This window comes from Solanum lycopersicum, chromosome 3, assembly GCF_036512215.1.
Source record: "Solanum lycopersicum chromosome 3, SLM_r2.1".
Taxonomy (NCBI): Eukaryota; Viridiplantae; Streptophyta; class Magnoliopsida; order Solanales; family Solanaceae; genus Solanum; species Solanum lycopersicum.
Window position 1 is genome coordinate 51181082 of NC_090802.1, and position 17556 is coordinate 51198637.

The 17556-nt window shown below is 33.5% G+C and overlaps 1 protein-coding gene across 1 annotated transcript; it reads left to right on the forward strand.

The window, feature by feature from the left end:
• The first annotated feature begins 1580 nt into the window (after positions 1–1580).
• LOC101261897 (structural maintenance of chromosomes protein 2-1) lies at positions 1581–15918 on the forward strand. The gene is made up of 21 exons (XM_010319861.4): positions 1581–2118; positions 3151–3831; positions 3982–4125; positions 4216–4506; positions 4615–4800; positions 4922–5086; positions 5164–5223; positions 5391–5453; positions 9757–9848; positions 9995–10091; positions 10863–10979; positions 11145–11363; positions 12478–12618; positions 12749–12916; positions 13023–13207; positions 13354–13447; positions 13515–13603; positions 13744–13969; positions 15078–15152; positions 15403–15531; positions 15667–15918. Exons 1-20 carry the CDS (start codon positions 1801–1803, stop codon positions 15517–15519), a joined length of 3528 nt encoding a protein of 1175 aa, XP_010318163.2. The 5' UTR covers positions 1581–1800; the 3' UTR covers positions 15520–15531; positions 15667–15918.
• The last annotated feature ends 1638 nt before the right edge of the window (positions 15919–17556 follow it).

Below are 17556 nucleotides of genomic sequence, written 5' to 3' on the forward strand. Positions count from 1 at the left end.
AGAATATATAACCATGTTTAAATAACTATAATCGATAACAAGTCCATTCCAAACAAATTGGTAAATGGATTATAATTTCAATGCATATAAAATTTATGAATTTCTTAATCTCACAGTTATCATTACCCAAAACTAATGATTATAAAATAATCACTTTAATATTAATCTAGAATTTGTGGATAATGGTAAAGAATCGTATAAAATCAGCATTTTCTTTTTACAAAAGTCCAAGTTGACTTTGAAGGAAACTTGATCACTTAGAAGAATCAAACAAATTCATATAGAAATACTATATGATATAGAAATGATTCAATGTAAGAAAGCGAAAAAGGAGAGACCAAAGACACATGTATTGAAATATCAATTCTTACTTTCTGATTTTTACCTTATTAATTATAGCGAGTTAAGTGTTAATTATAATTGAACTTTTAGAGGAAAAATTACATAATTGGACATATCATATTTACTAATTTTATTTATACTTTCAAATAATTATCAATTATCTCACTCTTTCATTATGTACTAAATTTGGAGTTACATGCATTAAGATATATCACTCTTTAAAAACAGTCTATAATAAAGCCCCACTTCATTTAATTGTCTCCCTAATTTACTACTTTACATCAAATAAAACTATCGACGTTTCTTTGATATCTATTGGAGATGAGTATTGTTGAATTTTGATGGCTCACCGGGTTTTTATAGGTGAAGCAAAGAGCAACACGGATCACATGTTTCTCCGTTGTTTTGGTAAAGCTTTCATTGAAGATGACGGTTCAAGGTGATGAGAAGATGAGTAACACAGTGATGTTGGTCTCTGATCGAAGAGAAGAGAGTGACAAAGGGGAGACTATCTGATGAGGTGTACATATATCTAACAAAATATGCTAATATATATTCTAATATGATAGTAAAATGTATATGTAATAATATTATGTATATGAGATAAGATTATATGTATGTCTGAGAAAAAAATTTGTTGCTCAGGAAAAAGGAAAGGAATTTGAAATTTTAAAGAAGAAATTATGTGAATAAGCAATTGGATTATTTTCTAATGCTAAAAAAAAATTAGAAAGAGTTTGATTCCTTTTTTGAATTATGATTAAAAATTATAATATCGAAAACTAGATATGATGTAGACCACTTATGCTAAACTAGGCTAATAGTGATGACTTAGATTCTCTAAGGAAAAATTACATCAATGAATACATTTTAATAAATAATTACTAATTTTAGTGATATTTTTCATTTATTATCATTTATAGCAATAAATAATAATAATATGATAAATCAGTAGTATGTATTAAAAGTAAATTATGTATACAGTATATATATATTAAACTTGTATTATATGTATTTAGTAAACTGTTTTTTGTAATATGAATTAAAATTGTATCATAAATGTATTAAAACTGATTAAGTGAAAAAAATTATTATTGCTATAAATGATAAATATTTTCTTAATATTGTATATTTACTTCCCAAAAAAATGGCTTGGAAAGCCAACCCCAGGCCCAAAATCAGTCGACCCGACATAATTAAATGCTCTTTTAACAACAAATAGGAGCCCTTAAATTCAAAAATAGAAAATGTGTTGAAAAATCCGTTTTCCCGCCTTAAAGCTCCCCCAATTGGGATTAATTTATCATCCCACATCTTCAAAGTTCAAACAAAAAAGCTTTTTTCTTTCTCTAATTATTCTTCAGTAAACAGTAGGGGTTTTGATCTCCAAAGCCCTATTTTACTTTTCATTTCTAGGGTTTTGATTTTCTCTCTGGGAACTCCTAGCTCTCAGTGACCATGCATGTCAAAGAAATTTGCTTGGAAGGGTTCAAGTCATATGCAACAAGAACAGTCGTCTCGGGTTTCGATCCGTTTTTCAATGCAATAACAGGTTTGAATGGGTCCGGGAAATCCAATATTTTGGACTCTATTTGCTTTGTTTTAGGGATTACGAATTTGCAGCAGGTTAGGGCTTCTAATCTGCAGGAGTTGGTGTACAAGCAAGGCCAAGCTGGAATTACTAAAGCTACTGTGTCCGTTGTGTTTGATAATTCGGACCGCAGTCGAAGTCCTTTGGGATATGAAGATTGTGCCGAGATCACTGTTACCCGTCAGGTGCCTTCCATTTTCTCTTATTCTGGTTGAGAAAATATGTATAATTAGCTAATGGGGTTCATAGTTGTGAAAATCTTCATTTTGAAGTTGAACTTGATGTTTGAATATGCAGCCATTTTAGACTCTACGAATTTGGACGTGGTTACAATTTTGCAGTAAGAATGTCACTAATAAGTTAGTATATGTGGCAGAATTTGCATACAACTGTTGAAAGAGTTCCCTGGACATATCAAAAGCAGTTCTTCAATTGGTGCAAACCAAGGATTGAGCTTGTATCTTTATTGCCGAAAGAATATTGCTACTGGCTTTTATTATTTGGAATTGTTTAGTGAGTTCTCAAATAATTTAAATGTGGCCAACTCAATTACATGACTGGTTTTGGGGCTGTTTACAGGATATTAGGGCTTCTATTGTGCACATTGTTATGTAAACCAGCTCATGCCCCCGTTTCTCTTTCTAATCAGGCTTAACCATGCTTATAGGTGAAAAATCCTACAATGAGTTTACTACATTGCTCCCTCCGTCTATTTTTAGTTGTCCAACATTGACTTGACACACCCTTTAGAAGCCGTAAATAGAATGATAATTTTACCATATTACCATTTGAACATAATAAATGCAATGCTTTCGAAGTGACTATAGTTATTAGTAAGGGTTAATTAGTAACTAAGTGATAAATTATCTCTTGGCTTTCTAATCTCGACAAGTAAAAATGGACATCTAGTTTCAGGATAGTGGACTAGTAAAACATGGATGGAGGGAGCATATTATATCTGTCAGTAGATAGTACTTCCGTGTTAAATAGAAGATAGCAAGATCCGACTTGGAACTGATTGGTTAGATTGGAAGTTAAGGAGAAGTCAAGGATCTTGCTCTTCCCCTTCTCTTTTAATTCCTAATCCATTTGAAATCAATAACCGTTGCATAAAAATGCAGTCAAAGACTGAACTCTTCTTCTACTCATCCTTTATTAATATCTGCTTTTATTCGCAAGACTACTGTGTTAATCAATCAATGATCATATATTTGCAGATTGTAGTTGGTGGAAGGAACAAATATCTGATCAACGGGCACCTTGCACAGCCAAATCGAGTTCAGAATCTTTTTCACTCTGTGCAGCTAAATGTAAACAATCCACACTTTCTTATTATGCAAGGGCGCATAACAAAAGTCTTGAACATGAAACCTCCTGAAATCTTGTCTATGCTTGAAGAAGCCGCTGGTACAAGAATGTACGAGACAAAGAAAGAAGCTGCCCTCAAAACTCTTGAAAAGAAACAAAGTAAAGTTGATGATATTGACAAGCTCTTAGATCAGGAAATTCTTCCTGCTTTGGAGAAGTTGAGGAAAGAGAGGATGCAGTATATGCAATGGGCGAATGGAAATGCAGAATTGGACAGACTTAAACGGTTTTGCATTGCCTATGAGTATGTTCAAGCTGAAAAAGTTATGGCTGATGCCATACAGGGTTTAGAAGGTATGAAGTCTAAGATTACTGAAATTGATAGTAATGTGGGAAAGATGCAGGAAGAGATACAGGAAATGGAAAAGAGAGCATCAGAATTGCAAGCTGAGAAAGATGCAAATATGGGTGGGGAGATGAAGCTTTTGACTGAAAAGGTTGATGCTCTTTCATGTGATGTGGTGAAGGAAACATCCTTCTTAAAAAATCAAGAGGACATTCTAAAAACTGAGAAAAAAAATTGTGTAAAGGTCAGAACTTCATACTTCTCAGCCTTGCCTGTTTATAATTTTCCTTCTTCCCTGTCAGAGATTTCACTGTATTTTTCTGTTACTTCTCTGTTCTTAAGCTCCATTGTTATTATGTCCCTTGGATTTAATAATGATACACTGACATTACAGATTAAGAAAAATCTCGAAGAATTGAAGCAATCAGCAGAAGAAAAGGTAGCTGCTGTAAGTAAGGCTGAAGAAGGAGCATCAGACCTCAAGAAAAGAGCTGAGGAACTTTCTATTAGTCTTGAAGCACATGAAAAGGAGTACCAGGTCAGCATATATGATTTTTTGTGGGGATAACTGCACAATGCCTATTAAATCCTATCACATCTCTATCAGCTCATCCTTTTTCTCTTGTAGGGTGTGTTGGCCGGTAAGAGTAGTGGGAATGAGGAGAAATGCCTTGAAGAACAACTAGCCGATGCCAAAGTAGAAGTTGGAAATGCTGAAACAGAACTGAAACAGTTGCAAACAAAAATAAACCATTGTGAGAAAGAGCTAAAAGAGAAGAAAACCCAGCTATTATCAAAGCGTGAAGAAGCTGCTGCAGTGGAAAATGAGCTTAACAATGGGAAGAAGCAAGTGGAAAAGCTTCAAAAAGCTTTGGAATCTCTTTCATTCAAAGAGGAGCAGATGGATTTATTACAAAGTGTACGTCTCTCTCTGGATGCCCCCAAAATCCAATCTACTCATACAAAAGTCATTTTTAAAATTCGTTGTGTTTTTCTTGTTGTTGATTGATGCTGTCTCTTAAATCAGGATCGTGGCATTGAAGTAGAGGCTATACAAAAGTTAAAAGATGAAATACGCGTTCTTTCCTCTCGTCTGTCCAATATTGACTTCACATATAGTGACCCAGTGAAGAATTTTAATAGATCAAAGGTGAAAGGCGTTGTCGCGAAACTCATTAAAGTGAAGAATAGTTCTGCAATGACTGCGCTAGAGGTTTGTGGATTACATGTATTATGATATTTTTCATTAGTTCTCTAATAGTCTCATCCTGTAAGAGTTTACTATAGCTGATAAATATATTGGTTGTGTCATCATATTATTAAATCTTCTGCAGGTAGCTGCTGGAGGGAAGTTGTTTAATATTGTGGTAGACACAGAAGATACAGGAAAACAACTTCTACAAAAAGGCGGTCTTAGGAAGAGAGTGACTATTATACCCTTAAACAAAATTCAAACTTATCCTGTTCCACCAAGACATCAAAATGCTGCTGCTAGACTAGTTAGTTACTGCAATTTCATGATATGTAATGACCATCAGTTGGTGCTTTTATTAGAACACACGTGTTAATTTTACAGGTTGGGAAGGGCAACGCTGAAGTGGCAATTTCTCTAGTTGGATATGATGAAGAACTCAAAGTATGGCCCTACTCTACCAGTAATTCTTTGTTTCTGAGCTTGTAAATTTGTAACAGAAATTTCTGTGTATGATACCAACTTTGTGATATCTCATTATTGATTGGGCTTCTCTGGTTTCTGACTTGAAAGTTTTTGGATCCATCTGTTTTGTGTTGTGTTAATTACAGAGTGCAATGGAGTACGTATTTGGTTCAACATTTGTTTGCAAAACTGTTGATGCGGCACGAGAGGTAAGCTGTCAAATGTAATGTTTATAATATTGATAACTTTATATTAGTATGACATTTCTCATTGTCCTTGTTTCGATCTGGTTAAGATACCAGACGGCAGAAAATTATGTTCTTCAACTAAAGAAAGACTACCTAAGCTTTGTGTCTGTTTGAATTTCAGGGAATTAGTGATGTTATACATGTTTTGATTAATTGAATTAAGCAGGAAAATATGGAGAAACTTCATCATATTTTCAGAATACCAGAGGAACTAAATATTTAGGGGTCGTTTGATAGGGTGTATAAGGATAATCCTAAAAAAGTATATTAGTAATGCTTGCATTAATTATGCATTGTTTGGTTTGGTGTATTAAAAATAGCATGCATTGCATAATTTCTTAAAAAGTAGTATTTATTTACAAAGATACCCTCCACAAATATGGTGGGAAAGATGTAAAATTTTTTAGGGGCAGTTGTGTCTTTAACCATGCTAATGTATGCATTAAATCCCCTTGCACTACTAATCCCATGGATTTTCATGTAACAACAATACATTCGTCAATTCAAAATAGAGTATTAGTTATAGATGCGCTAAAAATGTCACAATTTAGAACCGTGACCGACGCTAAGGGGAGGAATTCCAAAGCAAGCCTCAACTAGAATTCTACCCTGCAATCGGGCAGAGTTTTCTCTGATTTTGGGTCTATCCTAAAATTACCTGTAAATCAATAACGTAGTCAATCAGTCTCATCAATAATCCACCTTATTCATCAATAGACTATTGACTATTCGAAGAGTAAAAATACTAATTCCAACTCCAAAACATAAGAAGTCTCATACTAGATACAAGTTTACAATACAAACGAATACTCATAACTTATAGTAAATGGAATGACTATGGAGCAACTCTAAGAATTCCAACAAATGTTTATAACATCTAATAAGCCTGTTGTCCACGCGAATAAGTGCGGGTCTCACCAAGAATTATCAACTTTAAAGCTCCAGTTAAAGAAATCATTACCCATGTCACTTGCATTCTCTGTAAAATAAAATGAGTAGTGAGACACTAGCACAAATAGTAATATACACTAAACCACAACCATTTTAACGAGGGACTAGTCAAAAAACATGCTAGTATAATAATCAAAATGATGAAATCACTGTCCTTTTAGAAATGTAACAATATTCAATCTATGTAAGCAAAATCAATGAGAACTTTTAGAAATAAACTCAGAAAAACACTTTCATATCAATCTTATGTCTAGGAGGTTTCCAAGGATGAATCATGTAATCAGTGTGACCTTCTCTTTAAAAAGTAGCCAATAACGGTGAACTCCTCATAAAGGAGTTAAATATTCATATTGGTAGATCCCTACTCGAGGATATCAGTAATGTTATGCTAGTTCTGCCTTCCCACTAGCAAGGGCTTTATCGGTAACTTGTAACTACAAGGTGCACCAGATCTAACAAACCTGTATTGTGGTCTTAAAGTAACGATTTGTATAATGTGCCAAAATGTCTTTTATCTTGTGGTTTTAAACATGTCATATGAAATATTGAAGTTAAAGAGTTGCCAAGCTTGGGAAGAGACATTCTTTTTGGAACAAACTAAAAGAGAAAAGTGAGACAAATAAATTAAAATAGAGGGAGTATGATTTTTGAACTCGATTGAAGTTTTTGGGACTTCCATGTTGGAGGTATCAGGTTTGAAACCCCTGGCCAGCGAAAGCAAGGGGTTTGCCTTCTGGGTCGAACTTGGCGCACCAGGCTTGCCTAGTGTGGGTTACCTCTCCTATGTGGTTTGCGAGCTATTGCATAGGAGGCGGGCGTTTTACCATGTGCACACCCAAAGGATAGTGGCTGCGGGTTTCCCTTGTCATAAAAAAAAATAAAATTATATCAACAACAACAATATACCCAGTGTGATCCCACACATGGGGTATGCGGAGGGTGGGATGTACTCAGACCTTAAAGAGGTAAAGACGTTTTCGATAGACCCTCGGCTCAAGAAAAACATTAAAAAATGTTTGACAAATACAATAAGCAAAGCTATGGTGAACTTATATCATCCATCACAGACAAATATAATTACGCGCACACGGCATACCACATATATCTATAAACGTGTGAAATTACATATTTCCTTAATCCTTGCCTTTTTCACTGAAGCTTGCAATTTGGTTGCTTACCGCACTCAAAAGTTCATTAGACACTCAGTTTTTTTTTCCTTTGATAATAATGCTTGACATAGTGCATGTAATACGAGACTCCTTTAAAGAGCTCTGCTTGCACATTATAACTTAATTTAGGGAAAAAAATGTCAGAAAAAGTTTTCTCTTCTGTAGTTTTCTTATCACATGCTATCACAGTCTCTAAAATTTTCATATAGTAGCAAAGCCTCCATAATCTTGGTAGAGATTTGATTAGCTTTTGGTTTACTGATGAGTGTCCACTTAAGTATGAAAATATTTACACCATCTATACTATGTATTTAGTAGTAAAACATTACTTGCCTTGTAAGTGGCAGGTAATTACCATATGGACATAATTTTAAAACTCCTGTACTAGCAGTATTTCTTGTGTATTATTAATTTACACAATGTTAATGCCCGGAGAATATTTTTATTTTCAGTTCATGGTTCTGTGGTTGTTAATTTTCTTTTACTATCTTCTTGTTGGCTGATTAGGCTTGTGGGTTTGGCTTTGTTAGTAGGGATAAGGTTTTTGTCAAATCTTTGTTGAAAACACTAAATTTTGATTCTTAACCGGTTTTGCCTCTTTTACGTAAGAATCCTATTTACTGGTTCTGCTGTTAGTGTTGTGGAACATTACAGAGAAGTAGACTGTATCACATAGTATCACCATAAATTTAGATGAACGAAGGCTGAGATCTCAGTGTCTATGTGATTTTTCATCGAAACATAAACATCATCCACACACTATTAACATATTTTGCAACTCCTGAATGTATTTATCTATTCATATTGTATTTGTTGAGTTATGTATTTGGTCAAACTATTCCTGGTAGCATAGCTGGGATTGTGAGCTGATAATCTGGAAACAAAATGAAAAAATAATGATGCACTAGCATATTAAAATTTTGGGCACTATACAATTGTATACAATGAGAGAAAAAGCCCAAGTTAGTCCCTCATATTTGGCGTTGGAATCAAAGTTGTCCCTATTCTTTCACATGGAGTACTAGTAGTCCTTGTTTGCGAAGTAGGTGCATTTTAGTCTCTTCCCTAGCTAACAGTTAAGTTTTGATGGAAGAGCAACTCACAGTCTGATCTCTGTGACATCTTATTTTGATAACTTTCTCTCTACAGTAATTCTAGTTCATATGCTACTCACAGTTCAACAAAATTTTATTTTTGCATCTTTTCTTCAATCCACTCCAAAATGCCAATTCACACATTCTTGGTTTTAAAGACGAAGAACTGTCTGAAATGCCATCAACAGCTCATAACTAAATATTGCTAGTCTTTTAGTACATCATGGTGTGCGTAATCATGATTTGGGAATTCAAATTCTCTGTGAGTACTTCCAAATTTTTATTTCTTAAGAACAAAGTGTCAAATGTTAGTTCTGTCAATTATATATAGGCTTATGATGATAAAGTGCAGGGAAACGTGAAAACAGAGGTGCCAATCTGATGGAATTATGAATTTGTTCTTCACTACAGAGAAGAAAAGAGTGATCATCACCTAATCTAAAGCTTAAAAAAGTATAATTATTATACTAATTATGTGATTATAACCAAAGAAGAAGAGATTATTAGTTCTTTATTCTTTCCCCATCATTTTATTTTATCCATGATTTTCAGCGCAGAAAGAACAACATACCCAGTGTGATCATTTCAATGCAGAAATACAAGAAAAAAACAATTGAACTTTAAATTTAAATTTTTGAAGTTGTGTATATGATAGTCTTCATTTCTTTCTTTTTCTTGAAGTCCAAATTACTGTAGTTCTGCAGGATTTTTTTAATTACTTTTTTAAAACTTTGACCTTGATATTATTTATGAAATCTTTTACTTGATTAAAAAAACCATTACCTGAGCTGCTCAACGGCGAGAAATTGATGGTTGATTAGGGAGAAGCTAAAGAGTACCAGTTCCACAAACAAGGCGGAGTGTTAGTACTTCATGTTAAAGAATAAGGATTTATTTGAGTCTTATCCCAAATATGGGTTATTTTGGGTAGTTTTCTCTATAAATGACTTTACTAGCTTTATGCAATGAGTTGCACGAAACTTCTCTTTTTCCACTTTCTTGTTTCATATCCCCTGCTATCTGATCTGTATTTTATGAAATGAATTATAGGTTGCTTTTAGCCGAGAGGTTGGAATAACCAGCGTGACACTTGAAGGTGATATTTTTCAGCCTAGCGGACTTTTAACTGGCGGAAGTCGAAGGTAAGTGATCATCTGCTGCTTCAAATGAGTTTTTCATTCTTTTTTCTGGAAATTACTTTTGGAATATCTCTATTGTTTTGAGGGCTGTAGTACTACACATTTAATCATGACACGTGAAATTTAAAAGCATTAATAACTTTTTCCAGGGGTGGTGGTGATTTATTGAGACAACTTCATTCTTTGGCAGAGGCCCAATCAAAACTTTCTATTCATCAAAATCGTCTCTCTGAAATTGATGCCAAGGTATGTCATGCATACTTTTGACAGCTGGGGAAAGGGATAAATCACAATTTAGGTGAATTTTCAGGATATGATGTTGGGTAGTAACCATGTAGGTCATTAGTTTCTATAAATAAAATAAACCTGGGGGCCTAACACAACTCCAGAAGCTAGCATCAAGTGAGGATAACAGTTCATTCATCAACAATTGTGGACCTCTTAACACACTCGTGGCACACTTGGCTTGTTTAACATGGACAACATAATATGAGGGCCCACATTGGGTTAACCAAGAAAAGACAGAGAATGAATTTTGCTTTGGCATCATGTGAGGAAATGGACCTTGGACCTAATGCAACTCCATGAGATAAGGATTGCCCAAGACCATCTAAGGAGACCCTAAGATGTGCTTGGGTTAATGAATCTCGATGCATGGATATATTGCTAATTCTAAGGTTTAATCATGGTCAAACAAGAGAAAGTTCTAAGGAATGTTTAAAGTTCTCTTCGGATAATCTTGCTTCATTGTTAGTCAATGACCATCTTTTTTAATTAGCGATTGCTTCAATCCCCTTAATTAAGAACTAGCTGGACAGTGCATGACAAAGTAAGTTCCAATTATTGTATCATTTAGCGATTCTTTTGAGTGATCAGTATGGCAATGCAGAATTGAATTTGCTATACAAGCTTGAGCTCCATCATCTGACCCTTCTTTTTTTAAAACTTTTATTCAGGATAAGTTGGTCTATTTTTGGCTCACCTGTGGACTTAACTTTTGTTGTTTCTGGTGTTCAGATTAATCAGCTCATTCCCCTTCAAAGAAAATTCAAAGATCTTAAGGCTCAGTTGGAACTTGCATCTTATGATCTATCTTTGTCCCAGAGCAGGGCCGAACAAAATGAGCATCACAAGGTTGTCCACCTTATCCTATTCAGTATCATTTTCTAATAGATGGACAGTGGCCTTTCCTTTTCCTTGGCATTTTGTCAATTCTTGTATCGTCTTCTCTATTTCCTCTTTAAAAATATTCGTAATAATGCTTGTAACATCTCCTAACATTTGTTATTTTGCCTGTAGCTTGGTGAACTTGTAAAAAAGATAGAGCAGGAGCTTGGAGAAGCAAAATCAGGTGTTGAAGAGAAAAAACTTGTCTACGAAAGCTGTCTGGCGAAAGTGTCATGTCTTGAAAAGTCAATTCATGACCATGCTGGTAATAGGGAGAGCAGACTGAAAGATCTAGAAAATAAGGTTAAGACTATAAAACGTCAGATGCAGTCTTCACTGAAGGACCTAAAGGTTGGTTTTTGGCGATTATATCACTTGTGAAAGTGATATGCAGTTATGCACTAGGGAGCGAATTGCTAGATTGATTTCTTTCATGAGTGTCCATATTAAAACAATATCATCACTTCTTGGTTTCCCTTATCCTCTAAGTAGTCTTACTGGCTGTTTGACCATGAATATTTTTAGTTTTTCTCGGAGTTGGATTCCGGAAGTTATGTTTGGCAATAAAATTTGAAATACACCAGAAAGTTGTTTTCACTCCAAATCACTTATAAAAATTCAAAAACAACTTAATTTGTATTCATGGCTAAACGCTACTCCAATTTCCAAATACCATTTCACTTTGAAAACTAAAACTACTTTTTTCTAATTTCACAATTTTAGTGGCCAAATGGGCACGCGGAAATTATAACTGATAAAGAAAAATACTTGAAAGCTAATGATTGGAAAGTTATTGTCCTCAAAGTCAAGTAACCAACCTCTCAATGTCACAATCTTTGGTTTGTCAGTTTATTGCTACTTCATGACTACAAAAACTTTAATCACTTGTAGAAATAAAAGTTCTCGTAGCACTTGAGCATGCTTCTGCTTCTTACAACAACATGCCTCAAACCCAATCTAGTTGGGTTTGGCTATATAACTCCTTGTTACTGGCGTTGCTCCATTCACCAGCTTGTTTAGTGAGAGAATAATAGAAAAGTGAAAAGAAGATAATTCGTGCTATTGTATATCTGAAAATCTTGAAATGTCATACTAAGTTGAAATAGTGCAGTGGGGACAATATATATCATTCATGTAACCAACTGTCCAGTGGTATCTCCTGAATGTGTCTCCCATTAGATGTATTTTTTATTTCAGGTTATTAGTTCTGAAGGCCTTTTGATTTGCCTATTGTGATTTGTTATCTACAGTATTGCAATGGTTTTCATCTAAATAACAGAAGAAAAGGACAATGTCTAAGATTTAAGATTTTACCAATTTGGGAATTTAGCCGAGTGGACGAGCTAGGACTGATACTACTTTAATTTCACATTGTTAACACTTATGCCATACATAGTTTGGCTGCTGCAAATTAAGATTTTCTGTATCTGTTAATCCATAATGATATGATTGTTAATTCTTCAAGGGGCATGACAATGAAAAGGAGAGACTTATAATGGAGATGGAAGCTGTCAAACAGGAACATGCATCCCTTGAGAGTCAGTTAGTTTCTCTGAACAAACAGATTGATGATCTTGCATCTGAAGTGGATTCCCAAAAGGCAAAGGTGATCTTTGCAGACAGCATATACATAACAGAAGAGTTTCTTTTATTGCTAAACTAAAATGATAGACATTAATATTTATTTGTTTTCCTTGTTAACTTTCTTCGCGAGTTTTCTTGACTTTCTCTTGCAGCTTGTTTCTTTGAAACATGATGCTGGCCTTGCGCAGTCAGAACTTAACACAGCTCGTTTGAAGATCAAGGAATGTGATTCTCAAATCTCAAGCATTCTCAAGGAGCAGCAGCAACTTCAGAATAAAATTAGTGAAACCAATCTTGAGAAGAAGAAAATGGAAAATGAGGTTTACTAACTGTTAAATCTTGTTGCTTGTTCTTCTTCTTCTTCTTCTTTTTCTTCTTGATGTCTTTTACGGGAAACTAACTTCTTTCATCCTAACCTCGTCAAAGGTGAAGCGCATGGAGATGGAACAAAAAGATTGTTCCTTGAAAGTTGAGAAGTTAATAGAAAAACATTCTTGGATTGCATCTGAGAAGCAACTGTTTGGAAGAAGTGGTACTGATTATGATTTTGGATCTCGTGATCCTCGCGATGCAAGAGAGAATTTTGAAAAGCTTCAAGCTGATCAGTCAGGGTGAGAACCTAAAGCTTATTTTAAATGTTTATACAATGATGCAGAACATTCTGTTTCTTCCCAAACAACAACAGTTAGTATGTGGACTTTATCTAATCACACTGCTATGTTTACCTCTCCTTATACCTTCCCATTTTATGTTGAAGGCTTGAGAAGAGAGTGAATAAGAAGGTTATGTCGATGTTTGAAAAAGCTGAGGATGAGTACAATGACTTAATGTCAAAGAAGAATATTATTGAGGTCAGTATAATAGTGTAACTATATGTTTTCCCTTTATTATTTTTTTACTTTTGTTGTGTTGTTGCAGAATGACAAATCAAAAATTAAAAAGGTGATTGAAGAGCTTGATGAGAAGAAGAAGGAAACGCTTAAAGTTACTTGGGAAAAAGTTAACAGGTAGCATATTTGTGCACTCTGTGATGATAACCTGTCATAAGATCTGCAAATTTGACATATATTTGTATTGAGTGTTAGAAGAATAGACATTATTCTTCAGATTCTACAAAATCTCACTTTGATATTTCATACTTCTTCAGAGATTTTGGATCCATATTTTCTACTTTATTACCTGGCACAATGGCAAAGTTGGATCCACCTGAAGGAGGCAGCTTCTTAGATGGCTTGGAGGTTCGTGTTGCATTTGGATCAGTTTGGAAACAATCACTATCTGAGCTTAGTGGTGGGCAGAGATCTCTACTTGCACTCTCTCTCATTCTGGCTTTGCTTCTTTTCAAGCCTGCCCCACTTTATATCCTGGACGAGGTATTGAAAATTTCTTGAAGTAATATGCTCTGACATTTATCATATCGAGAAAGAGTATTTGATCATCAAACAATTGATTATTTATTAGAGGCTAAGTAATGTCAGTGATAAGCTCCTGATTCCTGAAGTGTGTACTGCAAGTTACTATTTTGGCAGAGGGCTTCATGTAGTTTTATAACAGTGGCCAGTCGCTATTACCATACAACTAATGAAGGAATTCATGTGTAAGAAATATCTTTTGATGCTGTGATAGAAGCATATTTTGAAAAAACAAGTGTTTGAGCCAATCCGATGTTCATTCGTTTTCCTCTTGTATACTTTTAATTGAAGTAGCCATAGAGCAGAAGAAGCTAAGATCTTACAACTCATAAGTCATTTCTCTCACCCATGTGGTCTATAGGCTGAGATAATATTTGATGTTCATCAAACTAGAGATTCATAGTTCCTTTGGAACACCCAAAGTACTTTATACTGCTCTATGAACAATATGATTCTGTCGAACTTCAAAATATTCCAATTATTTAAATTCATTCTCTCAGACATGGTTGGTGAGGATTCATATGACAGACCTTAACTTGTTCGGGATTGAGACACAGTTGTTGCTACAGGAAAAAACATATTTAATTTGACATTGTTATATTTTATTTGACATCGTTTTCTGTTATTACACAAAAGTTAAATTAGCATTTCCTTCTTCGTGCCTGTTACATGGTGTGGCATAAAGGGATGGAGGTAGTATTTAAGGCTATAGGCTGCGGAAAAATTGAAGTTTCCTTCAATGTCCATCTGTGTGTCTTATTCAATTGAAATTTTAAGAAATGTTGTGTGTACTGAATTTTAAATAAGCATAATCAAATATTGATCTATTGATAGTTAGGCTTACTGAATAATTTGTCATCTCAAAATTGTCTTCTTGTGAACTACAAAAAAGCACCTTAACGTATTGAATAATTTGTTTATTTTCTCTGTTATGTGTTTGGACATTTCCCATGCAACCCGACATTGCTGATGGTAATTGGTGCATATGAAATGCTTACTGAACCTTGTGACCAATTCTTACTCACCTTCCCACTGTTTGCTAGTAATTTGCATCTTTATTGGTTGTCAGGTTGATGCAGCTCTTGACTTAAGTCATACACAGAACATTGGAAGAATGATCAAGAGTCATTTTCCACATTCTCAGGTTCGCTAGTTTATCATGATTGAATTTTAACAATGCTATGTTATCTCTTGAACAATACTTTTGGTGTGGAGAGCAACAAATAACACCAGTGACATACTTTTCTAGAAAATTTAATTGTTGGTAATGCTCATAACATGATTATCTAGTGGTTAACAATTAAAGAGTACTCCAACATAAATAGTTGTCAGATGGACAATGTTAACTATTTAGTAGCTTTTTTTTTTAACTTCTGTTATTTTGGATTCTGCAGTTTATTGTTGTATCGTTGAAAGAGGGTATGTTTAACAATGCAAATGTTCTCTTCCGGACAAAATTTGTGGATGGTGTCTCAACAGTGCAGAGAACAGTTGCAGCTAAAAACAAATGATTTCACGATACGGTAAGACTGTAATTTTGTTTGCAGTAACTTCAAATTTGCATGTTATGTTTCTGTTCAAAGTTCTCCATTTGATGTCTAAATGCTCCTATTTGCTATTCACCTACATGTTTCTGCACTTCTATTTTTTTTTTGCAGATACTTGGGGGCATGTGTATATTCTTATTTCCCTCCAATATGTAGAAATTCTTATCCCTAATGCATTCTAATCATCTTGTTTGTATGATGTACTCTCCCCTATAGGCTCTCTTATCTGTGTTTTAACCTTGTCTAACACCGTGCCATTTCTGCTTTAAGTTAGCATCTGTGACTAATTTTGGCTTATTTCTGTATCATTTATTTTTGCTGGTGGCATTTGGTTATGGCAAGTATTTTTTAGCTTTATCATAAGATGATTTGGATCTCATCTCAAAAGACAGGTTCTTGAAATCCATGTAGTCAAAGAAAAATAGGAAATAATGGTAAAAAGTTCACATATGTGATAATAATGAAAGTAGTTGAGTATTAAATTTTATACGTGTATGCCATAGGTTCTATATTTTTTTACATGCAAAGAAAATTACGGAAAAAGATTAAAAATATCCCTATTATTTGATTAGTGGTTTAGAGTTATTTCATATTTTGGTCCTAAATTGCACACCTTGCTACTTTTATTTGAATATCACACACTATCTTTACTCTATCTGTCTTCTATTATTTATTCATATTATTAAAATTATTTGTCAAAATTAATAAAAATCAAGATATAATTATATTTTTCTTTTAAATTAATTCTTGATAAAAGTATAAAAATTATTAACGAAATTTAACAAATCTTTCATCCTTAATCTTGATATTAATAAATAAAAGACATAAATATATTGCAGTTTGAAAAAAAATTAAGGAATCAATTCATTTAAAAGAAAAATATAGACATAATATGAAACATATGGAATAGTAAATTGTTATAACGTGTGAAAATCCTAAAATCACATGATTATGATTCTCCCATTCCCAACTTCCAACATGCTTTGCTCCATTCAATCATAAGTACTGCTAGTATTTTAATTTATTACTCTCATCTTTCTTAAAAATGAATTCTTTTTAACATGTTTGTTCCACGAAAAGTTACATTCCACTTTATTTTATACAAAAAAAATAAATTGTCAATGATCAAAAAATAAAAAGTTACGTGGCAGCGCATGGCTCTAACCTTTAAAGGGGTTAGGAATTAGCATGACGAATAGTGGGTAAATAGGACATATACAATTTAGAAATATTTTTGAGACGTTGACTCAGAAATTGAAATTTATAAAAATAAATAATCTTTTTAAATTAATGAGTTTTAAATTAGTAGTCTAAAGATATTCTTAACAATATTTTAATGAATTTTTAAAATTAAAATAAAATTACTGATTTCAATTAAACTTGCAACTAACGTTTCTAAGTTTTGAGTATACATGCAAATATGTAATATAGTTTTACAAGCTGGTCAAACTAATCGGATAATGACCCATTGATTTTATGCTTAGAAGTTAGAAAGAGATGTGTATGTATTATTAATTGTTTAATGGTTGACTTGACCCAATTAATTATTTAATTAAGTATCCATAACCCATTAAGAACCCAAAAGGTTAATGACATTGAATGCAACCATATCTGATTTTTGATGTATACACATCATACTCGTAAGTCGTATTCCTATTAACTAACTAACAATATTTTGGACTTTTACTTATAGTTTTTGTCTATATTAATTTTCCACGTCACTACAAATAATAATTTTAAACAATTTATTAATATATATAATCAAGACTAATTAATTGTTTTTTTGTATTTTACTTTTACTGTTAGTCCTTTAAGGATTTGAACTTTTGATTGAACTCACTTGCAAATATATAAAGACAGTCGAATTTACGTACTTTCATTATTCTTTACAATATTTTATTTTTCTTAATAAGTTTCAAAATAGCTTCTTAAGAAAAACTAGTTTTCTTATTCTTTCAAGACCGTGTAAAACGAACAATTAATATACGATAAATAGGATAG

What these genes read in the sequence shown, in the direction of transcription:
- LOC101261897 (XM_010319861.4), top strand. Translation starts at nt 1,801, where the DNA reads ATGCATGTCAAAGAAATTTGCTTGGAAGGGTTCAAGTCATATGCAACA. An exon ending in TCTCTGAAATTGATGCCAAG is followed by an intron (nt 10,092 to 10,862) that starts GTATGTCATGCA and finishes TCTGGTGTTCAG; the next exon opens with ATTAATCAGCTCATTCCCCT. An exon ending in GTCATTTTCCACATTCTCAG is followed by an intron (nt 15,153 to 15,402) that starts GTTCGCTAGTTT and finishes TGGATTCTGCAG; the next exon opens with TTTATTGTTGTATCGTTGAA.